Source organism: Papaver somniferum, chromosome 5 (assembly GCF_003573695.1).
Source record: "Papaver somniferum cultivar HN1 chromosome 5, ASM357369v1, whole genome shotgun sequence".
NCBI lineage: Eukaryota > Viridiplantae > Streptophyta > Magnoliopsida > Ranunculales > Papaveraceae > Papaver > Papaver somniferum.
This window is the reverse complement of record NC_039362.1, coordinates 184117010-184144153: the sequence shown is the minus strand read 5'-3', so window position 1 is coordinate 184144153 and position 27144 is coordinate 184117010. Positions and strand designations below refer to the sequence as shown.

General features: G+C 35.6%; 1 protein-coding gene and 1 non-coding gene across 3 annotated transcripts; both read right to left on the bottom strand.

Moving 5' to 3' along the window:
* Window positions 1-6950: 6950 nt before the first annotated feature.
* On the bottom strand, window positions 6951-7037 carry TRNAM-CAU. The gene is given in 2 exon segments: window positions 6951-6986; window positions 7000-7037. It is a non-coding gene; the product is annotated as a tRNA-Met (tRNA).
* Window positions 7038-7763: 726 nt separating this feature from the next.
* On the bottom strand, window positions 7764-16560 carry LOC113283903 (protein NAR1-like). 2 transcript variants are annotated; one of them, XM_026533290.1, is made up of 12 exons: window positions 16323-16560; window positions 16092-16219; window positions 15920-16002; window positions 13141-13294; window positions 12276-12435; window positions 11517-11643; window positions 10408-10588; window positions 10172-10221; window positions 9893-10073; window positions 9312-9441; window positions 9111-9202; window positions 7764-8607 (listed from the first exon to the last, which is right to left on the bottom strand). In XM_026533290.1, the coding sequence occupies exons 2-12, from the start codon at window positions 16215-16217 to the stop codon at window positions 8455-8457; spliced, it is 1437 nt and encodes a 478-aa protein (XP_026389075.1). In that variant the 5' UTR covers window positions 16218-16219; window positions 16323-16560; the 3' UTR covers window positions 7764-8454. The 2 variants fall into 2 exon arrangements, with proteins under 2 accessions (XP_026389075.1, XP_026389076.1); XM_026533291.1 differs by having other exon boundaries at window positions 16095-16219; window positions 16323-16559.
* Between the last annotated feature and the right edge of the window lie 10584 nt (window positions 16561-27144).

Here is a 27144-nt window from a genome sequence, read left to right as displayed (position 1 = left end):
AGCTCGTTACCCTATAGGTCTCGTTCTAGTCAAATTTTAGGCTTAGGTTCGCGTTTGGTTTCGTTTTCCTAAGGCGGGCAAGAAGGGAACGGTGATGAAATCCGAACCCTTATCTTGTATGGCCAGTACTTTCCCTTTACTAGGAAATTAAAGCAGTCGTTTTCAAATCCTCAGCATATATGCAAACGAAGGAATACAGTAACTCGCTGATAGGAGATTCGCGAGTGTTTCGACAAACTTACCTCTCGTACCAGACGGGGGATGAACCGCTGACATCGACTCGGGCCACGACTCCTATGTCATGTACGAACCCGAGGGGACGAGGCGATATCGTAATCGTCGTCCTTCTCTGCAAACTGTTTATATTTAAACTACCCTTCCATAGGGTTTAAAAAAAATAAAGTCTCAAAGTCCACAGTCCAAAGTCCGAAAATAAAGTCCAAAAGAAAAAGATAATCTAAAGGAAATTTTAAAAAAAAATAATAAAAAAAATATTGTCTCTCTGTCTCTCTTTTTTTTTTAATTAATTTTTATTCTCCTTTTATTTCGCTCCTTTTAATTTGCTTTTACTCCAAATCTTTAAGTATTCACCAAAAGCTTTGGCAAATTTTTCTTTCGCTCCAAATTCCAAAATCTGTAAAGAAAAGACAAAAACTCAGAAACGTAAAGAAGAACAAATAAAAAAAATGAAAAACAAATAAAAACCTAAAAAAAAACTCTAGCCTAAAGACAAGTCCGCGTCGGCGGCGCCAAAAATTGGTGGGATTCAAATTGAGTTGTAGTAAAAAGTTCGTTGAGACTTGTGAAAGCAACAGATTTTAGATTTAATTTTTAAGACTAAAAATGTAGCAAACTTAAATAAAAGTGATATGAAAAATATGGAGAAGACTGTGGCTATGGAATCCACTATTTACCAAAATCAAAGTGATTTATATTCTCTAATTATAATCATGCAAATCACGCTTTCAATTTGATTCTTATATTGCAATAGTTGATCTTTTAGAAATAACAATTGTAGATCGAAAGTATGGGACATCAAATCCCTAGGCTAGCATGATCCATCAATTGAAATGACAATTGTTTAACAAAAACCATTTTATCAATTTATTTATCTAGGAAAATAATCATATAATAATTGCATAAATTAGAGATTATCACTTTTCATTGGTGAATTAGCTTCCTCCTTCGCCCCAGAGGACGGGGTTTAGCTCATCATTAGGAAAACACGCTCAAAATTCATTTCTTATTGCTCAAAGGTGATGTACAAATGATGAAACGAGAGAAACAATGATAACCGGGTTTGCAACAGTTATAAGTGTTACAAACTGGAAAGAACGATACAGAGGATGTGTCACTGTTACTGTAGCTATAAGACTGTCGCTGAGCAGTCGCAAATACTGTAGGAGAAACGACTGCTTCTGTGGGTCAATGTTCTTCGTGTTCTTCAATGGCAGCAGCAGCAACAGTTTTCTCTGGTGATCGTGTTTCGCCTCTATGATGTTCCAAAGCCTTCCCCAACTCTCTTTCACCCATCTACTGACCCTCAACGACTTATATAACCTCACTGCGCCCAAATATCCCATCATAACTGCATATAATCTTCCATTACTCGGCTTTGAAGAAAAATATTCTCGGGAATATTTTCTTCCCAAATTCAACTCCACATGCTGTTTTCTCGTGACATAAGACACCCAACACGTTGAGTCATCATCTAAAAGTGGTATAACATGGAGCAGGCACAAGAAAATCTCTCGATCACACACACAAAACTCGGAATGGACTGATTAAAACCCGTGGCACTCTGTTTCCTTCTCTCGGTTTATCTAACCAAATTCAACCGAACCAAAGGCCTTTACCAAGCCTGGTAAACCCAATTAAGTCTTCCCCTGCAGACCCAGCCATTGAATCTCGCTAAATCCTCCCAAAACTCTTGCCAGAAATTTGTTGTTCTTCTGGTCATTCTTTCCCGCAATTTTTTGAATTCAAATGAAGAAGAAGGGTGATCCTCTAAACAGAGTGGGGGTGCCGATAGAAAATGTGTGTTGTGGATGAATTTGGGTGCTGAGGATGAATTTGGATACGCATAATCTTAGGTGCCCCTTAGCCAAATCTGGGGTCCGTATAGCAAATGTCCTCCAAGGGTCCAAATAGCACTTTTTGAGCAACTTTTTCCACACAAGTGTATTTCTCCAAAAAAACCTACACAAACATAAAAACACCATAATAAGTACAAAATCAAGCACTAGCAATAGAGATACTGAGGACAATTCAGACACACAAATGTGTCTATCACTTGTTTTGGTCACAACATTTAACGCAGATGTTCTGACTGTGTTCTGATCAAGATCAAGAATTTTTAAATTTCCAATCAGACTATTTCTGGAAAGCATATCAAGGTTATTTCCTTCAACGACGACATGCTTCTTAGAGTATATCTAGATGGCAGCGATCTGAGAATTTTCATCACAATATCCTTTTCAGGAATAGTCTTACCCAATGCGAAAGATGCATTAACAATTTCAGACACTTTGTGATTAAACTCATCAAATGAATCTTCATCTGCCATACGAAGGTTTTCCCAATTCGAATTTAGGTTTTGAAGCCTAGCTTCTTTCTCACAGGTATTCCCTTCAAATATGGTTTCTAAGATATCCCAGGCCTCTTTAGACTTTGTGCACGTAGTCACATGATGTTGAAGATCTGGGTAATGGCATGTATGATAGCATTTAAGCCATCAGAATTTTTCTTTGCAGCAAGGATTTCTTATGGACTATATCTACCAATATCCTTGGGTATAGATACATCACCTTCTGTATTAACCGGAGGATCGTAGCCATTAACAACAAGTAGTTTGAGTCATCGAAGACTGGTGGCGCGTTTATGAAGATAGAATTTCTGTCCATAGAGTTAGATCGCTACAAATACATACTTATGAGGTCTTGAACGTGTTTGCCTGCTCTGATACCAATTTAAAAAGCGGGGGTCTAACAACCTCACCCAATATTTCGCTTAGAAATCTGTATGAACTAACTCCAATATACTTTCAAGAGAATCAACTAGATAGTTAGACTCAATCTTAAGAAAGATATATCAAAGAGTTTATATCTCTATCTCTCAATTCAATTTGCAATCAGCAAATAGAAATCTGCGAGCTCGATTGAATATAAGAGATATAAACTTGAACGGTATCAAACACCAATGTTCAAGGATCAATCAATTTCAATCAACAACCAAAGGTTGGATTTCCCAATTGATCGATTCAACGCACAACCTGTGATATTTCAATAATATAACAAAATATAATGCGGAAAAGAAACAACACAGACACCAGAAGTTTTGTTAACGAGGAAATCGCAAGTGCATAAAAATCCCGGGACCTAGTCCAGTTTTGAACACCACGCTATATTAAGCCGCTACAGACTCTATCCTACTACAAACTAACTTCGGTATGGAATGTAGTTCAACCCCAATCAATCTCACACTGATTCAAGGTACAGTTGCATTCCTTACGGCTCTGATCCCAGCAGGACACTACGCACTTGATTCCCTTAGCTGATCTCACCCATAACTAAGAGTTGCTACAACCCAAAGTCGAAGACTTGATAAACAAATTTGTCTCACACAGAAAAGTCTATAGGAATAGATAAATCTGTCTCCCATAGAAATACCTACGAGTTTTTGTTCCATCTTTTGTTAAATCAAGGTGAACAGGAACCAATCGATAACCCGGATTTATATTCCCGAAGAATATCCTAGAATTATCAATTACCTCACAATAATCTTAATCGATTAGCGAAACAAGATATTGCGGAATCACAAACGATGATACAAAGATGTTTGTGACTTATTTTCTATCTTGCCTATCGGAGATATAAATCTCAAGCCAATCTTACGATTGTACTTATCACGAAGAAACAGCAAGATCAGACCATGCAACTATAGAGAAAATAGTTGGTTCTGGCTTCACAATCCCAATGAAGTCTTCGAGTCGTTAACCTACAGGGTTTCGTGAAAAACCTAAGGTTAAAGGAGACTCGACTCTAGTCGCAACTAGTATCACACAGGAGGCAGGAGGTGTGGGGATTAGGTTTCTCAGTTTCTAGAGTTCTCCTTTATATAGATTTCAAATCAGAGTTTGCAATCAATGTTAACTTAGTAACAAAGCATTCAATATTCACCGTCAGATGAAAACCTGATTACATTCAAGCTAATATCTTTCAACCTTTAGATCGAAATTAGCTTGTCATACACGAATGAAATGTAACTTCATTTAGGTTTGAGTAATCGTACCTAAACGTGTACACTTAGTTTGTTCAACAGTAGTTAACCAATGGTTAGCCATATGAGCACTTTCATATCAACCTTATTCATTTTCACCACAACTAATTCAAATGACTATAAAAGAACTGGTTAGAGAGTTTTTCAATTGCTTAGATCTTATTGAAGTATACAAGACACAGTTGAAGCAAAATAGGTTTGATACACTTGAATCGATTCATGAACATTATAGCCACGGTTTGCAAAGATTGCATTCCTTATTATATAAATGTTTGAGTTCATAAACTGACTGATTTTAGAAAGTAACCTACTTAAATATATGCATATGGGTATGCGTACTTAAGTAACCATATTTAAGCTTGTTTTGGTTTCCAAACTCAGTAGAAATTCACGGATGTGAACTTTCCGCCAGTATGGGTACGGGTACGCATACTTAGGTAATCGGATTGAGTTGGTTTTGATTTCAAAACTCAACAAAAATTCACGGTCGTGAACTTCCGCCAGTATGCGTACGTGTAGGAATACTTACTCAGTCTCCATCAACCATTAGTACACATACAAATATGCATACATTAGGTTCCCGGTTTTGGACCTATACGCTAATGTCCGAACACACTATGTTTATATCCAAAGATGGTTACATGTTATGAACTCTCATTTCAATCATTGAAACTCTCTTAGAGGATGTTATATAGTTGTTGTTCACAAACTATTTTTAATCAAAGCGAATTTCAAGTTATTGAAATATCAACATGACTTTCGTCACGAGTAAAGATGAAATTGGCTAAAGAGAAAGATTACAAACACATATTTTGAGAAATAGATAAGCGAGATAAACTCGACTCGAAATAGCAAATGTGTATAATCGAAGTATATATAGCAATACGACTTTTGTCTCAAGATAGGAGATAGAATAGATATACTTTTGAGTGATAGATAAGTTCAAGTCTTCACATACCTTTTGTCGATGAAGTTCCACCAGTTCCTTGAGTAGTTCTTCCTCTTCATATGATGAACGCCTTGGAGTCTAGAGCTCAACTACACTTTACTATCCTAGTCCGAGACTTAGCTATAAGTAGACTAGAAATCAAGACTTATAGTTTTGGCAACTAAACTTGACTAACAAGTTTGAAATAGCAACGCTTGCGAGTTCGACCGCGCAATGCTATAACACATGGATTGAATGTCGCTTATATTTTCCAAGAACGCGCAACTGGGAGATATGAAACTAATTAGGAGATATAGGAAAAGACAAAAAAAATGGATATAAATAGTAAATCAGAGTGACCCCCAATTCGGGTAATTTAGATAATTCCTAATCCACCCCTCACGATTCATGTTTAGTGGTTAATTATAATTAACTAAGTTAATAGATTAGTTTGATAATGGTTAGTATAAATCATAATCACTTCAATTGGGTGAGAGTAAAACGATAATTTTGGGGGTAATAGGAATTTGGTTAAATTGGTGTTGATAGTGAACAAAGAGATGTCTCTGAGTCTTCTGAACAAGGGTTGTATGTTGAATCTTCAGCTGATTTTCATTTGCCATTGTCACACCTAAAAATAAAATGCTGTCACAGATGAAGTATGAATACTATGCCGGAAACCTTCTTACCGGCAGGGTGTTCATAGTTTTAGCTATGCCGAAAAATGTTACAATATGTACAGAAAATGAGTACTCCCAACTTACTGTGCCGGCATTGTCAGTTATTTATCGAGCATGTCGGGACCAGTTCCTGACATTGAATACTTGTCAACTAAATACGCCAGTACAGTTTTCCGGCATAGTCTTCGTCACTAATACAGTACGCTGGTGATGTAAAAGAAATTCTGAAGAACACTCGCATTGAATATTTGTCTTCATCACTCCTGGCATGGTCTTCATCACTAATACAATACCGGCGATGTAAAAATATAAATTATTTTCAAAGTGAGGAGCCGGCAGAAAAGGAGGAGATAATTTGAAAATGAAAAGGGAATATTTAATTTTATTTATTTTAAAGGATAGTTTAGTATTTCCGCCTAAAAAAACATTCCTTAACAGAAACTATTGGATGGGGATATTAATTCATATCTCCAATTAATCGGCATATCCCCAATTACGCCTTCTTTTCTAATGATTGGTTTTAATGCGGTCAGAAAATGCTCAAGCAGCATGGACAGTTCCTGAGATGAGTTTTGTTAAGTAACTAATCATCACACCACGCTTATAACAGTTAGTTTTTTGCAACTTTAGAGTTGATATAAGACATGAATAAACCTCCGAAGTTACTATGTCCCTCTTTAGCTAGATACATAATACATTAGTGGGCCATTTATTGAACCAGCTCGAAAAGGAAAGGGAGGGAATAGATTGAAGAGCCGGTCATGTCGATTATTCTAAAAAACCATCAAAAGAAGAAAAAATGAGTAGAATTGGCCCCCCCGCTGCTTGTTTTATAAAGTGTGTGTAGATGCATTATTATTCCTCTCACATACCAAATTCTTTATCATGTGGTAGCAAACAAACAATATAATCAAAGTCAAGCTAGCACGCCCATTTTGGTACTGCATCCGTGACATGTTTGTCATCTTGGATAGGAGTCATAGGACTGTTGGCCGAGGGCGCTGGGCCATTGAAGCAAACTAACTGGTTCACGTCTCTACGTTTTACATAAAAATAAAAATTGATGGGGTGAGAGAGGCTCGAACTCTCGACCTCAGGATCACTCGATATAGCTATGAGACCTACGCGCTAGCCAACTGCGCCACCACCCCATGTTGCTGACTGTCCAAGTTCAGAACTAGAGATCAGTCCAAGATGTCGTCTTTCTTGATTTACAACGAGATGATGGCTAGAGAATTGAAATAAGCTTTAGTTAAGATGTCATTTCCATCTTGTTAGAACCTTAATACCAGCCATTAGTGCTCCTTCCACTAATTAATTACTTACGTGGACATTAGGGATCTTATCAATATGGTGGGGGCATACAAGGAATTATCTTTCGTAGATTCACACAAGACATAGTCATTTGTAGCTAAAGGTTCAGCATGTTAATTCAAAGACTTGAAGAACTAGTGGCGAAGCTAGGATTCTAATGTAAAAGGGATGCTAAAAAAAAAACAACTTGTACAGAGCAAAGAGATTAACACCAAATCTAAATGGGCTTGTATGAAAATAGTTTTGCATGCTTTTGCAAAGCCCATTGGTAGGCAGGTGCAACTGACTCCACTTGATAAAGGTTCCTGTCGAGATTCGAGAACATCGGTTCGAATGAGGTGTTTTTAAGCAGAGGGAAAATAAAAATGCAACTTGTCCCGGTCTTCACTAAGGCAACAGAAGGTAAGAATTTTAAACTTACAAAAAAATGTCCATGTTGCTGTAATAGCTCAGTGCAGCAATAACGAAAATCTTAAAAGTTCAAGGCACCTTATGAACCAGGTCATTGTTACGTGGAATGGTGTTTCTTTAGTCGAGAACAACCTCGCATTCAACAGCATCGCTACAGGCAAAACCGTTTAACTTTTATATTAAAGCGATTCAAAATTTCGAATATAAAAATTGTTTTGGATAGTATATATGTACAGAATCAGTCTCTAGATGAACAAAAAATACTCGAAGCTTGGACACTCATAAGTCATAACAAGTAACTTTACTATTAGAAAAGATTCTACAGAACCGAAGCTAGACCTCGATAGGTAAAGCTCATCCCCAATGGATTCCTCGTCATTGCAAAGAAGAACACCTTGGCTCTAACCTCAGTTGCCACGGCAACTCTTACGATCTTCCAGCACATGGCAGAACAGTTGGGATGAACACACCGCCGCAACCACTTGTACCAGACTCGTTTCATATGTTTATCCCTTTTAGTTTGAACAGCTGAAGAAACCAGAAGAACACCATCCAAACTCTGGCTTCAGATTCTGGAACTCTTTCCACCACACCACACGGCTTGCATACATATATATTCCATATACTCTATAAATAATTTATACTAGTTTCTTTCTCACCCAAAAGTAATGACACTGACAGAAAGATGATCCGTTTTACCTCTAAATGTAATCTACCCAGGACGAGAAAGTCTTTGAACACTCAACTCGTTCGTGGTATGTGGTAGTTGCAGTAGTGAAGGGACGATGACTCCGGCTTTAATAAAGCAAAAATAAACTCCAACAAGTTAATGTTTCGTCCAGCTCACCAGTTATGGAGTTGAGAGGTAATATTTTTAACCATGGGATGATACTGGGTGTGCATGTGCTTCTTAGCTTTCTCTGAACCAGGTTGCTCAAGCCATTCATCATATAACCGCTTAACTAACAGATTCTCAAAAGGGCTAGTTACCACCACCTGTATGAAACATACAAATATTATTAAGCGCACGGAAAGCAGAGAGACAAAATAATTATAAAAGAACAAGAGTCCTGCTTCTTATCCACCTACGATCAACAGTATAATATTAGCATGAAATGGAAGACCTTGGGCAAAACGATGAAATCAAGAACAGAGATGTTAACAAGCAATAAGGGAATGACAAGTGACTCCAAACGTAACAACTCATACTCATAAATCATTCAACACACTGACCCCGCAAACCTGCTTAATAGATATCGTCAATAAACAAAACCAGTACACATTAAAATAGATTTAAAAAAAGAGGGGAGATGATTTTTTTTTAATTCATTTGACAAGGCAGAAAAAACAAGAGATAATATTTCATTTCCAGGCAATGATTTTAAATACGTGGTTCAAACCGCTCAAGGTAAGAAGGAATAATGAATGAAATGATGACAGCTTCCAAATACCAAAACAGTTTAGTAAACCTCATATCCCCAAAAAGATGAGTGGCTTACATTTTCCATATAAGCACTTTCGAGTGCTTGAATTAATTCCTTCCCTGACTGCCCTTCTTTTGGTTTGATCTGACCTCCACCGTTCAAACAACCTGTCAATGAACAATACAAATTTACATCCAAACCCAGTTTCTGATTCACTCAAAACATTAGACTGGTAAATTTGCAGTATGTTAAATTACTTCTCATCAAGCACATTACCTGATGGACAGGCCATGATCTCCAAATAATGATAATCACATTTACCCATTTTAATCTGCCTGACAACATTCTGCAGGTTCCGAAAACCATAACAAAGGGCAAACTTCAGAACTATTTTCTCCCCCTCCACCTATATAAAAATGAGGAGCTTAAGAATTAGATACTAGTATAATTTAAGCAGCGGTAATTATATATTCCTATTTGGTAATTAAACATGAATCAACAGAGTTAATGAAGGTATAAAATCCGCAGACTATGAGTATAATAAAACATGGAGGCAAAGTTTGGGTGTACAACTTCATTGTTTGAATTCCAACAAAAAACATTTCTAAGATATTACTGATAGCGATCATCAAATAAAATAAAGCAGAGATCCATAATCATCTGAGGGGTTGGTAATATATGCATGTCATGAAACAAGACAACAAGGAAGTTCATTATCCATTTCCATCAGGTGGACTTAGACAGACACTATTTAACTGAATCTTGCTTTATAACATTGCATGCCCCCTAGGTATTTGACGGCCTGTACATGGTATCGTTAGATTATTATGACAACAGACCCAAAGTTAACCACTTACTTCCACATCCAGATTTAATTCGCAGAAATCTGAATTCTTCCGTTTTGGTTCAAAATGAAGAGGTCCTTCAATTTCTTTTCCAGTAAGTACTTTAGCAGCATGCCGGTAAATAGTATCTGCGTAGCCTCCAGAGCCTCCACTGACACCATACAGACGTCCATGCTCGTCAACATTTGTTAGCCTGCAAGCACTTCCATGTGTTAAAAGATGGACAACAGATATACTTCATATAATTATATACAATAACAAGTGAGAATCTTAAAGACACGAGGGACTTACAGTCTATCCAACGGTGAATCTGCCAAGGCTTTAAAATCTACTGAGTTACGCTGCAGGAATACAACAAAAAACAAAGCTTAAAAATCTTCAAATCTTGGCACAAATTTAAACACCACCGACTTCTTCCCAGTCCAAAATAATACAACAATAATAATTACGATACTAGTTAAATATCAAGTAAGTGAAAAGAAAATTGATGATACATTGCTATCACAGACAACTGTCACCACGCATACCTGTATCAGTTCCAAGACCTCTCCAGATGTCAAGACCGAATCTACCTCTGCAACCATTGGGTTCTCGGCCTCATTCCTGGTTTCTCCATTTGAATCCAACGGAAACAAAAAATCATCCCTTGAAGCTTCGAGCTTCTTATCATAGCACATCATAATTGTCACATGGTAGACATTCTCTGGCCTACAAATAATCTCAGTCAAAACATTGAAGGATAAACCAGAAGATGCATTGGAAGGAGTGGGAAATTTGGATGGACCTCATATCTTAAATCGTATCCAATAAAATACTTGACAACAGATAGAGTTAATGATACGATGCTTAAAAACAACAACACATGAACCAAATAACAATAATATAATTAGGTTGATCTTCATAAATAGCATATGACAATAAGTAGATGATCAATTCGAGAGCCACAAACGGAAAATGCCTAAACCCAACATATGGTTAGGTTGATCTTCCTAAGAACACAAAGGTCACATCTAGCAGCAGAATAGCATATCGAAAAAGAGAAGTAAGTATCTACAAGCCGACAAATAGGATATTTACCGAAGTTGTTATGACTATTAGGAGCACTATCAATGCACTATTTAGTTTAACACCATCTTAAATATAATATAGTTATTACAAATACCCATTACAGAAAAAAGAAAAAAGAAACAAGGAATGAAGATGAAACTATTTTGAAACCATTGAGTTCTCATTAAAGTTTTGTATGAAGTTCATTGATAGCTGCGCTATATTGCCAGTTAAAATAATTCTGGTACACCTCATTAACAAGTAAATCAGACCACTACCTAACTTTTAATTTCCCTCATTAAGAAGTTCACAGCCATCACTTGGCTAAAGCTGCTAAATCAGACCACTACCTAACTTTTCATTTCCCTTTCTCTTTGTTTAGATGATATCTTCACAAGTAAGATATCATGCAATTCATACATATGTTCTGATTATAATGACTTCCAGATGCCTATAGGTCTTTTCCTTTTGAGTACAAAACTAAATTTCTTACCAACAGAACTGAACATTCGGCTTAAAAACATTGAACTCACAGTCCCAGCAATAAATGTTCATGATATGCAGTGAAATAAAGTTGAAAAGAACTCACCGGAAACCCATTCTTTGACAAATATGATTCTTGATTGTGGCTCCCATTGTTTGTTGGGGACTCTTCACAGACGAGATGTAAGGTAGAATATAAGATCCTAGAGTTTTCTCTGAATAGCAGATCCAACCTGAATCCACCGAAAAAATATAAACAGAAAATCATGAATTCAGGCAGCAGGTGAACAACTATAACTTGAGAACCATGCAGGACAATAAAATGATGATTAACAACTTATTCCAGTCCCAAGATATAGGTATTGCTGACAAGTGACAATAGCTGCAGTTGATAAGGAATTTTCTCAATGGCTGAAATGACTCGAGACTTTTAGCAAGTACAAGTCTAACTATTTCTTGATGGTCGTACAAAAATACTAAACACGTGAAAGCTAGTAATCAGTATTAATTTATTTTTATTTTGTTATTGCTGCATTCTCATTTAACAACCTAACCCATGCCAACCAAGGGATGATCATGCTCTATAATCAGCCAATTCAATAACTCCATCAGAAGTAAAAACTACAACAGAGAAATGTGAAACCTCATTAACAGTTTACTGACATCACTTAGCCTTGTATAATATCATTTAATTATCTAACAACATGGTAGAATATCATGTCAGTTGCTAAATCAGAGCCCTGTAGAACCCTGAGCTAAATCAGACCACTATCTGACATGGTAGAATATCATGTCACCCAAAACCAGCTCTATCACAACCCTTGACATCCATGGAGGGGCGCTCAATAAGAAGGGTACCACATACCTGGACATGCTGATGAAATCATTGGCAATGATTGTTTTTGCTTATATCGAGCAACAAATTCATTACACGACTCAATGAGTGATAAATCTCGACTACAGCTGGTATCAAATACAGCCTTCACTCCCAAGGACTTCAAAAAGGTTGTGAGTTTTCCGAACACCTGAAAGTTTGAAAACAATGTGTATCAGAAACTTTTTCTTCATGTGCTAAAAGGAAACTACCAATCATGTTAATGATGGAAAAAACTGCTTGAACAATGGGAAACTAGGAAAGAGTCCTATGAAACTATATGCAGAAATTACACATAGTTTCAGAAAATGGAAGCCTAAAATAGAAGGTACGTAAAGTAAAGCAAATCCAACTGGTAATCACTAAAATTACGGACTGAAAGATCACATTCAAGAAATTCAATTCATCTTTGAACCGATAGCTGATTTGTTAACAACTCGATATCAATTAAATAAGATAACTTAATCATCTTTACGCCTTACCTGTTTCGTAACTTTGGCCATATTCAGAAGATAAGAACTAATGTAATCCCAGCTGAACTAGATATATACTAATGACATAGATTTTAGCATTTGCTGCTTGACATGGTCAAATCAAGAGCTGTCTCCAATTTAGCATTCCAGATTTTGGAAAATCAGCATCTCTAAAGATAATTTCCAGAGATCACTAGGGATTTTTTATGAATTACATTATTTGTTTCCTATATACTGTTATAAACTCATCAGGTGTTCATGAAATTTTTTATCCCCTTCTTTATTTTTAATCTGATTCAACTTCTAGGAATAACAATAGGTAGAAACATATACTATAGATGGCTCATCTTCAGATAACATGAAACAGGCAACATTGAAATTACCTGAGATGGAGAAAGGCCAAAGTGTGTAGCCAATGAAGCCCTAGACTGCGGAGAGAGAGACACAATAACATCCTTTCCATCTTTGATATTAGTAAGGAACTCTTCCAAGCTTTGCTTCTCAAGCATAACGGTTTCTGCAGAAGTAATGCAACCACTGCATGTATATAAAATAGTAATCACTTAGAAGAAGACAAACCAAAAAAAAAGCACTTCCAAAACAAAAATATCAGAAGCCAACGAAACAGAAAATACTTAAAACCGCATTTTGTTAACAAAAACTCATTAGAGGCAAAAGAGGACTCATGCATGATAAATTTGATAATTAAGATACACAACTTGTTTCTTGGCAGAGGGTAACCCACAGAATACACATCAAGGTTCAAACAATAAGCAAATAAGCTCTCACACTTCATTCTGCTTGTAAAGTACTCATGCTTGATGATATCATTTCTTGTAAAGCAAGAACTGAGAAAAAAGTATAGATATTCATCTTTTAAGCGATTCTAGATTTCAACCTTTAACATGAAGAAAAATAAGCGATTCTAGAAACATGAAGAAACAAAAGGTAGGAAAGAAGGTATTATAACAAGTTTGACAGGTTTCACCCCAATAACTTTAACCGCTAAGTAGTGTCATCACAAAAATGCTCATGAAACTAATCATATTTTGATTCATTCACGACTTGTTATTTCATTTTTTATAGACATCAATACTTGTAAGTTTACGGCTTTCCCATCTAAACAAACAAAAAAACAGAAAGAGCAAAAAAGCAAAAAGAAAAGAAAAAATTAGTTCCAAGTTAACAACAAAGAGGAAGATAAACTAAAAACAAAAAGAAAGTGCAAGACTCTATTGTGTAACCACCACCTAAAAACAAAAAGACACCAAAACAGATTGCTTTATATTCCACACTCTTCCACAATCAACTTAAACTCTTTCCTTGTGCATCGAAGTTTCATATAGTTGATAGTACTAATTTTAAAGCTAAACATCCTACAAATCTCGAATTACATACACCCATCCTGATAATTTCCTTTACCTAATCTAGATTGCAGAAAAGCCCACAATTTCGTAACCTTTAGCCTTTTCTTACAATACAGAAACCCAGAGTTACAATTTCAAGAAAGCCCAGGTGCAATGAAAAAGCTATTTAGCACTAGTCCAGAAATCCACATACACCCTGACCAGAACAACTACTTAGAAAAGCACCCTTGAGTTCATTAGTAAGAAACCCATAAGCTTATTGTCCCTAAAAATTACACTCAAAGGTTGAAGGTGGCTATCATATTTACAATATACTGTATGATTATATCAGTAATCACTCAGATAACTATCGAAATGCTCTTTGGATAAGTGGATAAGTAATGTAACAGTTATATCTTTCTCAAAACACTGACATCAAAAATTCAATACACATTCAGTACACACACAGAGAGTCACGAGAAGAAACAAACAGACTAGTATGTCAACCTTTAAAATAATTTACTGAGCCTAGGTACAATGAAAGTGTGATGAATGAGCAACATAGCAAACAAGATAAATGCAACCGTCTTCGTCCTGCTTGTCCTTAGGTACTTGTTCAAATCGATTGAGTATACGGATTGTTTGCCTAGACTTTGTAAAGTAAGCTAGCAGTTTAAGGGTTAAGTATTGTTTCTCTACTAGCATCTGTCACTCTGCTTAAAGCTTCACCAGTTGGGCAGATGAATTCAGATATAACCTACTTAGACTGGTGCAACATTCTCATTCACCATAGAATGGCTGATAGCTAGCTACAAGAACAAACAACCTTCCACCATGTCTTTCAAAAATAAAAATGTTCCTTCTTTACGACCAAAGTCTAGCAATTAACGAGCTAATTGTAACTAAAGGAGACATAAACACAACTCTTTCTCCGTGGAACCACCCTCTCCTAGGTAAACATAATAAGATTATCTTTCTATATTTTTCTTTGTTTCGAGATTACTGTAAGTAAGTAACTAGCTATTTCCTATCACTCCAACGCGAGTGTACATTGTGTACCCATGCCCATGGTGCACATTGTTCCACTACTCCACGTTGGAGGTTTTAAAAATTGCTGGTGTGAAATCAGCTTTGAAAATGACAGAAAACCACCAAACACTCCCGACTCTACCAGTAAGAAGTGCATCCTCTATTCAGTAAGGTTCCAGAGAGTGTCATATAAAGCATGAAAGCCAGGATTTATGTCTAGAGGTTTAAAAACACTTGGTTGTAATCTCATAGATGTGTTTCTACAGTGAATTTACATCTGCAGAGTATTCACAATAGTTCCAAAAATCCACCAGAGCAATTTTTTTTTGCATTGTTTATATACAACTGCGGTTTGCACCTGGCTATCCTACAACCTTCACGAGCTCCTGTAACTCATGAGATGTTGTAAGATTGTGGTACCTAATTAAGATTGTCATACACAAAGCTAGCAAAGACAACTTCTTGCCACACAGTTTATCTATAAGGTATCTAGCATTCTCAACCACGAGGCTTGAGTAACATGTTGTGATTTAGCCCGGACAAACCATCGCAAAGAAGAATAACTATAGAGACAAATAGGCCATCCATGTAACAGCAAAAGATAGGTAAGAGTACTTTGCCAAACTTCCGAGCGAAGACAGCTTGGACAACAAAAAACAAAGGATCAAGGCTTAGCCTATTTGCTTTACTTCATACCAATTCAAATGTTACTGATTACACACAAATGATATCATCTTTTACTGAAAAAGAAAAAAAACAGTCAATACAGATAAAATAGACACCGCACCTGCACGCCAAGCAGTCCTTCAATGAAATTTTAACTGGTTCTGTGTTCAATTGTTTGACAGAAGGTGAAATCACCACTTGGTTCTGTAAAAGCAAAAACAATAATTAGTCAAAAATCATTTGATATAACAACTAGAAATCAATAAAGTTCTTATTGAAACTACAGTCACCACCACCTGGGCTGTCTCCTGCTTCTTAGCCGTAGTAGTCCCCTTTAGAGAGACTATGCAAGCTTGTGATGGGGCGATGTAATCATTGAGATCACTGATTTGTAAAGTTGGTGAGAATTTTGCCGACATATCTGCAGCAATTGAAGAAATAAACACCAAGTTTGAACGAGAATAGCTATAAAATTGACGGTTACTGAATAAGAACCACCTCAAAATTAGATTGACAGGACATACCTAATTTATGTAAACCCACCACCGCCTTACTGTTTGAAAGGATGTGAAAGAGAAAACCAACGAGTGAACCGAAACTCCACTCTTGTCGTTGCAAACGATTATGGAACTAGCAGAATTCAAAATTATCTCCCTCCGTATGAACCCTGGACACTAGCACCGCCAATTCTTCTTCTCCCTCTTTTCTCTTCTATATGAACCGAAAAAAATAACCTAGTTTGACGGCCGGAGGTTGTAATCCAACCTGGTTAAAGATGCTTCGATAATAATAAAATAAAAAAAAGGCTATTTTTGACTGCGCCCCATCCAAAAACCCATTCATTCATACTACGTCCCCCAAATTATAAATTTTTATCTTTGGCCCCCGATTGGACATGTTTACCCTTTCACGTATCTAAAGACTTAAAAGCCTAGACAAAAGAAAACTCTCACCTTGAACGGTGAGGAAACCCTGACTTCCTATTGATCGAAATAGGCTCTTTTTTAGTTTTGTGAAACGAGCCTTCTGGTGATGACACTTGGCAACGTTCAAAAAAATAGGAAAAAGAAAAGGAAAAGAAAACGAAATTCAGTTTGGAATTAAGAGCTTCTCCAATGGTGGTTGTGTGTGTTTCCTAGATGGAAACCCAAACAAGACATCCTCATTCTGATTTTTCCTTTAATTTAGGGCGAAAAACATTTGATCTCCAGTGGTGTTGGTGGTGATTTTTTATGAATTAAATGCATTTTTTATTTTTAGTAAATTTTAGATTTTATTATATCTAAAGAGGGTTATTTAATATATGGAAATTAATTTTAGGAAGCAAAATCTTACTAGGATATCTTGACATTGTCAAGGTGAATGTCTAAAACTTGACATTCACCTTGAAAATGTCTAACAAAAAATAAGTCATGTCATCTTCACATTGATTTAAAAAGTTGGGTTGGAGAAGATTTTTAGGGAAAATGAGTGTCTATCCTATGTGAACCTAGACATTTATCTTCACTTACATTCCATTGGAGAAGCTCTAAAACCATGTAAATTTGGAATTCCTATAAGGTGTCTCAAAAACGTGACTATATTAAGAAACTAAATCTAGGTGAAAATGGAAATCAAATAATGTGTATAAAGGCTCTAACACAACATCATCAAGTATTACATATCACAACTGCGATCAGAAACAGAAACAATGGCAAAGAATTCAAACATAGCAACCAATCACAAAGAAGATTAGAGATCGAGATAAACTAAAGAGAAAGGGTGAAGCAAAAAGATTCATTCGCAACAGTGCCTTCACAAAAGGTTTGTATCTTTTCCATTGCTTGATATTGGAACTGAGACAAAGGCTTACATTCAGAATACGAGTAGTAAACGAATTGTTTTGTTTTTAATCATCAGTATACAATAAAAAGATCATTAGTAAAGTGCAAACTAATAAAAAAAATCAGAATAGTTTTTCATTCCAATGTATACATAATCGATGAGTCCTTGATATTTTTAGTTTGAATATGTTGCAGTAAATCTAACTCTTATTGTATTACTCAGGAACAAATGTGCCGGGAAAAAAAAAACTATGGAGAAACATATAATTCAACGATGTCGTACAAATAGAATGAAACTTCTTAGAAGGAAAAAAAGAAAAGATAACTCTTGACGGTCTTATAACAATTTGAGAATTGAGATACACATGTATTGTTTATATTGAAACTAACTATCGATATTCACTTCAGCTGCACCAAAAATTTAACCCCCGGATTAAATCTATTTCCAGTGAAATGGCAAAATTTCACTTTCAAATGTCTACTTCGGATGGTAATTATAACACTTGTGATTATAATAATAAAATGTCCGTGCTACGCACCGGCCATTTTTTTCTTTTAACTTGGTGTGCGCGAGGATTCGCCCCGCCCCGTGGCGATATATTTTTAATTTGGTGTGCGCGGGGCTTCACCACGCCCTGTAACGATGCATTTTTTATTTTGGTGTACACGGGGCTTCGGCCCATCCTGTGACGATGCATTTTTTATTTGGTGTGCGCGGGGATTCTCTCCACCCCGTGGAGATGTATTTTTGATTTAGTGTGGGGGGAAAATTCCTTAAATAAGTGGAAAATATGTGCAGATTTTATTTACTTTTTTCGTTTTAACTTGGTGTGCAAAAGGTAACTCTTGACGGTCTTATAACAATTTGAGAATTGAGATACACATGTATTGTTTATATTGAAACTAACTATCGATATTCACTTCAACTGCACCAAAAATTTAACCCCCGGAACAAACCTAGACTACGTTAAGTAAAAAAAAAATGAAACCAAACTCTATTTGGAATTCAAGCTTAAATCCTTCTCCCTGATCTCCCTTTCTTAATTATTTCCTCTTTTCAGAATCATAATCTTCTTTTTCTTTGGATGTCTGATGTAAGTAACTAACTTTTCAGTATTTTTTTTGTTCTAGACATTGGTGTGTTGTATTAGTTCTTAACTAATTTTTGTGCATCATGGCATTTGGTAAATCCTAACCCTATTCTCCATACATCGAATTTTCTTTCCCACGATGGATAGCTATTTTGTGATGACAATTTTGATTGTTATCTTAATTAATTTCCTATATTATGAATTGACATGAATTGAATTTAAGGAACAAAACAATGTTCAAGAAATAGCGAGGAAGAAAGCAACAGATAGTTTCAAAGCGATACTATATATTTGCACACTATTAACTACACCGTTAAGGGATTTTTAAAGTTGGTAGTATACTTATTGTCGTCGATAATTGTGGTGTTGTTGTTCTCCAAGTTTTATATGTTACTCTTTTCATCATCTATGAGAAACTTTTTAGTGTTATTATATAAATCGTCAATTCTTACAGACACAATCATATGCCTTAAATAGGCAATGACTAATACACACTACAAGACACACAGGTCTTTCACACACTTACAATTAATGACAGAATAAGGTCAAGTTAACATTAGTTTACTTGACTTAACTTATAATATCCAATACACCCCCTCAAACTGATAAGAGCACACACAATCACTTTGAGAAATGTTAAGTAAACTATAACTCTATAAGGCTAAAAGAAGTATTCTGCAACTGAGTATCACGCAACTGATTATGCATAGAAGAAGTATGCTGCAAATGAGTATCCTGCAACTGAGTATGCATGGAAGAAGTATTATGCAGAGAAGTATGCATAAGAGAATGTAACAATCTTGAAAAAGTAGGAAAACAAAGCCCTTTGGTAAAGATGTCAACAATCTGATCTTCACTAGCAATGTGTTGAAGTTGTAAGAAACCCTGCTCAACCAGCTCCCTTATAGTATGATACTGAATCTCTATGTGCTTTGTCCTGGCATGAAAAACATGATTATATGCTAAGGCAATAACACTGGTATTATCACAGTAAAGCAAAGTAGGAAGAGTGACTAAAACATGTAACTCAGACAACAAATCTACTAGCCATTTCAATTCAAAAGAAGCCACAGACATACACTAATACTCAGCCTCAGCCGAGGATTTAGAAACAGTTGGTTGTTTCTTAGAAGACCAGGAAACTAAATTATCACCCAAAAATACTGCATACCCTGAAGTTGACCTTCTAGTATCAGGGCAACCAGCCCAGTCAGAGTCCGTATAAGCTTTCAAACATTGTAAATTTCCTTTCTTCAGAGTAATTCCTAGACCCATTGTACCCTTTAAATATCTTAGTATTCTCTTAACCAATTGAAGATGAACATTTGTTGGGCAATGCATAAATTGTGACACATAGTTAACTGCAAAACAGATATCTGGCCTAGTAAAAGTAAAATATTGTAGACTACATACAACTGTCATGTATTCACTAACATCATCCAATTTAGTACCATCATGTAAAGACACTCTTGCTCTTTTTACAACTGGTGTATCACAAGGTTTGCTGTCAAGCATTTTTGACTTAGACAATAATTCCAAAGTATATTTATTCTGAGTTAAAACAATAGAATCATAACTCCTAACAGCTTCAATACCCAGAAAATAACCTAAATCTCCTAACTCCTTCATAGCAAATTCATTTTTAAGAGAAGTAATTAAACTTTCAATCAATATTGAAGAACTTCCAGTTAACAAAATATCATCAACATACAACAACAAAATAAGTATACCTTGCTGAGAGAAGTATACAAACATAGAATTATCTGAAATTGCCTTCTTAAAACCATATGAGATCAAAAAGGTACTAAACCTATGAAACCAAGCTCTAGGTGCTTGTTTCAATCCATATAAACTCTTATTTAGTTTACAAAAAAATGAGAGGGATAATCTGGATTGATAAATCCTTGAGGCTGTGTCATATAAACATCTTCATTTAAGAGCCCATGTAAAAAAGCATTACTCACATCTAAATGCCTTACTTGCCAATCAAAAGATAAATCCATACATAGAACTACTCTACAGTTGTAGCCTTAACCACTGGACTAAAAGTCTCATTAAAATCTATTCCATCTTGTTGATCGTAACCCTTGGCAACCAATCTTGATTTGAACCTATCAACTGTTCCATCTGGTTTTTGTTTTATTTTATACACCCATTTACATCCCAAAATATTCATATATGGCTCTGGAGCTACATAATCCCAAGTGTCATTATTTCATAAGGCTACATATTCATCTTTCATAGAGACTTGCCAGTCAGGGATACTCATAGCTTGCCTAAAAGTTTTGGGCTCAGATAAAGTAGTTAACAAGGAAGTAAAGGCAGAAGAAATAGGATATTTGGAAGAAAAATGAGCAACATAATCTGGAGAAAGTTTAGGTTTTAAAATTCCTCTCTGAGACCTAGTAACCATAGTGGTTGTAGAAGAAGAATCAAGAAGAGAAGGACCCTGAGAAGGTAAAGAATTATGAGCAGAAGAAATAGAAACATTATCATCACTCACGGATGAAGAACTAGAAAAATAAAATTGAGTTTCATCAAAAACCACATTTCTTGAAATATAAGACTTTTTAGATATTGGATTGTAACATTTATACCCTTTATGTAAAGAGTTGTAACCCAAAAAAAAATACATTTGACAGTTTTAGGAGATAGTTTATCAGCTCTTGCATAAGCTAGATGAGGATAGCAAATAGTGCCAAAAATTTTAAGAAAAGAATAATCTGGACTGACTCCAAAAAGAACTTCAAAAGGAGATTTAAAATTTAAGACTTTTGTAGGAGTTCTATTGATTAAATAAGAAGCATTTAAAAGGCATCATACCAAAACTCTTTAGGACAAGAAGCATTGACGACAAGGCATTACCCATTTCAGTAATGTGTTTATGCTTTCTTTCAGCTAGACCATTCTGCTCTGGTGTTTTAGGACAAGAAATACGAAGTTTAATACCACTGTGTTCAAGAATAGATTTAAAAGGTCCTTTGACAAGTTCAGCAACACCATCTACTTGAAAAGAAATAATTTTTGTAGAAAACTGATTCTCGGTATGTTGTTTAAAATGAGCAAAACACTGAGAAGCATCAGACTTGAGTTCCATTGGATATATCCAATTGAACCTACTAAAATCATCAATAAAAACAATGTAGTATCTATAACCTTTCCAAGAGGAAACAGTTGGACCCCATACATCACAATGGACAACAAATAAAGGCTTATTTTCATGATAAGGAGAAAAAAACAAAAGGCAATTTCTTACTTTTAGCAAGTTGACAAGGATGACATAAAGATGAAGAAGGAAAAATTGACAAAAGAATCTGTTTTGAAGAATGTAGTTTTTTAATAATAAGATTTGAAAGATGACCTAGTATGTCATGCCAAACTTGAGAAGGAGCAGCCAAAGAGGCAGACAAGACAAATTGTTTAGATGGAAATAAAACAGAATGATTTAAAGGATGCAAAATTTTAACTGCATTACCATGAGCAAGAAAGACATGAGTATCCAAATCTCTAATTTCATAACCATAAGGAAACAATTTAATGTAGCAATGATTCTCTCTAGTAAACCTAGCAACAGATAACAAGTTATGTTTCATATCTGGTACTAACAAAACATTATTTAGCCTGAAACTAGTTTTAGGTGTTGAAATAGTTGATGTTCCAGTAGAAGAAATAACAAGACACTTACCATTGCCAACTTGAAGGAACATAATGATTTGAAAAATGCATATCTTCCATAGCAGAAAAACCATGTTGTGGTTGAAACTGTTGCTGCTGAGCCACATTTGCAGAACCATTAGCTGAAGAGGATGGTGGTGGATAGTATCTAAAATGGCACCTCTAGCATAATGACCCCTTTTTCGCCAAATCTGACATTCCACCTGAGAGTAATCTCTCATTCCATTTGCAGTCCTAGAAGAATTCCAATTTGAATTGTTATTGTTCCAATTTGAATTTTTATTGTTCTTGTTGGTATTAGTATTATTATTGTTGAAATTACTACCCCCTGGATCTTTATTCTTTCCTCTCCCATAACCATTACCAGCATTGTTATTATTAGTACTATTTCTTGAATAAAAACCAGAAGGATGCTGAACATCAAAAGCTGAATTGGTAACTTGATGTTGTTCAGTAAGCCATTGCTCATGAATTAATAACCGTGGTTTAATCTAAGCAAAGGTAAAAGGAACTTCTCTATTTTGTGCAGAAATCACAAAATTATCATAATCTCTTCCTAAACCATTTAACACATATATTATCAAATCTGACTCACATATCTTTTCACCAATAGCAACTAAAGAATCAGCAATACGTTTAATATTTTAAAGATAATCTTGAACAGAAGCATTACCTTTCTTGCAACTACGTGATTGATTTCTGAGCAAATTTTTACGAGCCATGAATTGATTCTTGAAGCTCACTTCTAAATAAGACCAAATCTGTCTAGAAGTTGATAAACCCAATATATCAACGGAAACCGAAGGTGTGAAAGTTTCTTTTAAACAGCTCATTACAAAAGAATCAGCTTTCTTCCAGGAGACCCACCGTGGATTTGAAGTAAGATCTCCATTAATCAAGATCTGTTTAGCAGGTTCTACCTCATCGCCATTTACATACCCAAGTAAAGAAGCAGAATACAGAATCGACTCGAACTGATCTCCCCATATAAGAAAATTTGAAGAATCCAATTTTTCTGAGACAAAATTACCAATATTTGTAAAAGGAATAGTAAAATTACCATCATTAGCAGCCATATTCTTCCGTCTTGTGTACACAATCATAGGATTAGCAGCGGACATGAACAAATTGTAGATCAAAAGTATTGATGGATTATGAAGAACCCTAAATTGTTTTCTGAATCTGAAAAAGATTATTGATAAAAAGAATTATTGAAATGAATCAAAAGATTATTGAGAAAAGATTATTAAGGAATTCACACACTGCCTGAAAAGATTATTGGAAAAGATTGTGTAGCAGAAAAAGAAAAAAAAATCAGGTCCTCTGGGTCAGACCCAAAAATACCACGAGAGACTTTGCAATGTTATTACATAAATCGTCAACTCTTACAGACACAATCATATGCCTTAAATAGGCAATGACCAATACACACTCAAGACACACAGGTCTTTCACACACTTACAGTTAATGACATAATAAGGTCAAGTCAACATTAGTTGACTTGACTTAACTTACAATATCCAATAACCTACATACCTAGAGACGGCACGTGCATCTTTAGACCGATTATTATCTTAGTCTTTTGATCCCTGCGGAAAAGCATGAGATTCCAAACATATGATTTGGTTATATTTGCAGGTTAAACATTTGAAATTAGGGGGGATTTTGAACAGTTGATAATAGCATTACTATTAATACCACACTCAGTTGGAGGCTTTGAATGTATGCGTATGTATACGGAAAGTATATGTTTCTTTCATCCTTTGTTTTATCATCTACATGGAAGGTATAAAGATCTTGGATACAGGATTAAAAAAAAGATACAGGATCGAAAAACAAAATACCAGTTGGACTTGCAATGTGAATTAAGCTGATTTACTTGATTTTTCTATTTGTTCGTGTAAGGGTTATCACAAATTTGAGAAGCCAATATCAATTATTTTGTTCTGTATGTTCGAAGGAGTTTTTCCTTCCAGGTCATAGAAAGAGATAACCAGGCAATTCAAGAGATACAACTCCAACACAGTGATTGTGCCAACAAACTTTTCTTCTTTAGCGAACTGTCAAACTTCTAACCGTGTTAACATTGGAGATGGTGTTTAGTTTTGTGAATGACATGGAGTTCCAATTGTGGGAGTTGTAGTGATCGCTGAAGCAGTACTCTTGGTAGTAGTTACTCACTATTAACAATCGAAAAATAAGTTATGAAAGCAAATTATAGATGCAAAAAAAAAAAAAAAAAATCAATCGTGGAAGTGCAAATTGTTCAATTAATGAAAAGGCGAATTTCCAAAATTAATATGGATTTCCGAGAGAACAGATACCGTCACTTGCCCGCTGCGTAGCACGGGCACAAATCTAGTTAGCCTTTTAATTGGCGTCATATGGTTGCAGTCTTTCAAAGGAACCAACACTGATTTCCCTGCATACTCATCTCGACTTAAAGAACCTCTATAGGAATTTCAATCTTAAGGAGCAAAAGTAAGAACAAACAACTACTATCTATCAAAATGAAAACCAAAAATTACAGAAATTAGAACTGAAGCGATTTTGCTCCTAAAGATTGAATTGCATAGAGGTCCCGTAACCACCATTGGGTGTTTGTTTAGAAAATGACCTCGGTGTTAAAAATCACCAGCCTTTACCAATGATCCCTAAGCATCCAATCAAGTGCTGCACCAAGACTAGTGCCTATAAGCAGAAAAAGAGCAAACCAAAATGATTGATACATAGGGGGAAAATGATTTCATGCTGTAGGTAGTAAGACTGCACATGTGGAAAGCCAGGGACTTGATTATAAGAACACATAACGCTAGCAACTTTTTCCTTCCACTATGTGCGGATGTTCTGAATGTTACATCAAATATAACCGCCAAATGCTGCTTGCTTACCTACAGACGAGCACAACAATTATTTGCAAGTAATAGAATATCCGGAAAAAAAAAATGAAGCCGATCAAAATTAAAAAAAAAAAAAAAAGATCAGTAATTTGTTTAGGGGGGAAAATGCTAACCCTGACGGTCCACGGAGCCATGGTTGTTTTTGCTTTTAGTTTCCGCCAATGTCTCATTGAATTTCTTGAAGGCTCTTCCTTGAATACTGGGATCTGAAATTAATAAGAATCAGTTCTGATGGCATATGATCACATTAATACCTTATACACTCGCTTGATTGTAGCATTAATAGAGCCTCGATGCATCTTGCAATTCTGTGTTAGTGCATGCATACAAATTAAAGTTTATCTCTAGGAACTTATATATAATGAACTGAGCCGTGGAGAGAGAGAGTTGGGAAGGAAAACTAAAACATTTGCTTCCAATTTTATGCTGCATGCGTGACTTATCTAAACTTGTGGATGCAGTTAACAAAGTCATCTTGCATGACTTATATCTAAAACTTGACGCATTTAGAATGCAGTTTCCAAAATTGTATTGCGCATCTACTCTATGCTCTACTGTTACAAGTGGAACGCACCTTCTTTGAACTTCAGCTAATATCATCACATACAGTTTCTAGTGGAATGCAAAATATATTTTTAGAGGTCTTCAAGACTAGAACTGATAATGATGGTTTTTCACTTGTCACACAGCTTAATATGTCTGTCAGTGTGAAGCACGAGCACCCAAGAATGGGATTGTCATCTCAGAGCCAACCCCTGACAGCAGATTGATCATAGTGAAAAATAAGTTTGAAAAATGATGCATTTCGCACTTTGACAAATGAGAAGTTTGGTAGTGGTTCTTTGCATTGCTTCAAGATTTGAATGCATTCCTAATCGTTCCAGTCGTGTAGTACGCACTGCAAATTTTTACATGATTTTGAATTTTTGGATATCATTTATCAATTCTATTTGAAGTAAATTAAGACCATTAACATATTTTGTACCCTTTATGCTGTCAATTTAGACTTCTAGAATCTTAGTTGCATCTTCTGAAATTCTCAAATTAACAACTTGTTAATTTGCTAACTTGTTAATTTATCAACAAAACTGAAAGTTTTAAAGACAGTAGTGAAAATGTCCTCCAGGAAGGCATCAGCACTAGGAGCAGACTTGTAGACATCTCCAGAAATTTTAGTAATATTGGGAATTTCAGGAGAATCAACTATGATGACATGAGGGAATTTAAAGGAGAACACCAACAAACAAAATACAGTTGCTTAGCAGTATTTTGAATCCTGATTACTGAAATAACATTTTCATAAACCATCGATCGATAGTATGCACGAGAGTTCTAAAACAGTCTCGAGAAAGTAACGCAATACAAAATTAGAAGTAATGAAATCATCGTCCCTTCTTCCGCTTCGTATCCAGCAATTCATAATCAAATAGGAAACTACTTAATCAACTGGTGCTGGAGTTCGACTTGGCCATCCAGTGGCCAACATCTTCTTGTGAGGCAAGGCGTACAACCTGTTTCAAGGACTCGGTCCCCTAGAATTATTTAGTTTCCACCAATGTCTCGTAGAATTTCTTGAATACTGGGATCTGAAATTAATAGAATTCGACAACTTATAATGATTGTGAATATTATTTAGGATTTAAAATGAAACGTGGGATTGAATCAAAAGAAAGAAGAAGAAATACCTTATACGGTCGACTCGATATATTGTAGCATCAGTAGAGCCTCCCATATATTGCATTTTGTGGTAGAGTGTGTGCATACAAAGTTTATATCTCTTAGAAATATATAATGAGCTGAGCTGTGGAGAAAATTGAAAAAGAAAACCAAAACATTTGCTTCCAAATTCATGTTGCG

What these genes read in the sequence shown, in the direction of transcription:
- LOC113283903 (XM_026533290.1), bottom strand. Translation starts at nt 16,217, where the DNA reads ATGTCGGCAAAATTCTCACCAACTTTACAAATCAGTGATCTCAATGAT. An exon ending in AGCAGGAGACAGCCCAGGTG is followed by an intron (nt 16,003 to 16,091) that starts GTGGTGACTGTA and finishes TTGCTTTTACAG; the next exon opens with AACCAAGTGGTGATTTCACC. An exon ending in GATTCACCGTTGGATAGACT is followed by an intron (nt 10,074 to 10,171) that starts GTAAGTCCCTCG and finishes AAGTGCTTGCAG; the next exon opens with GCTAACAAATGTTGACGAGC.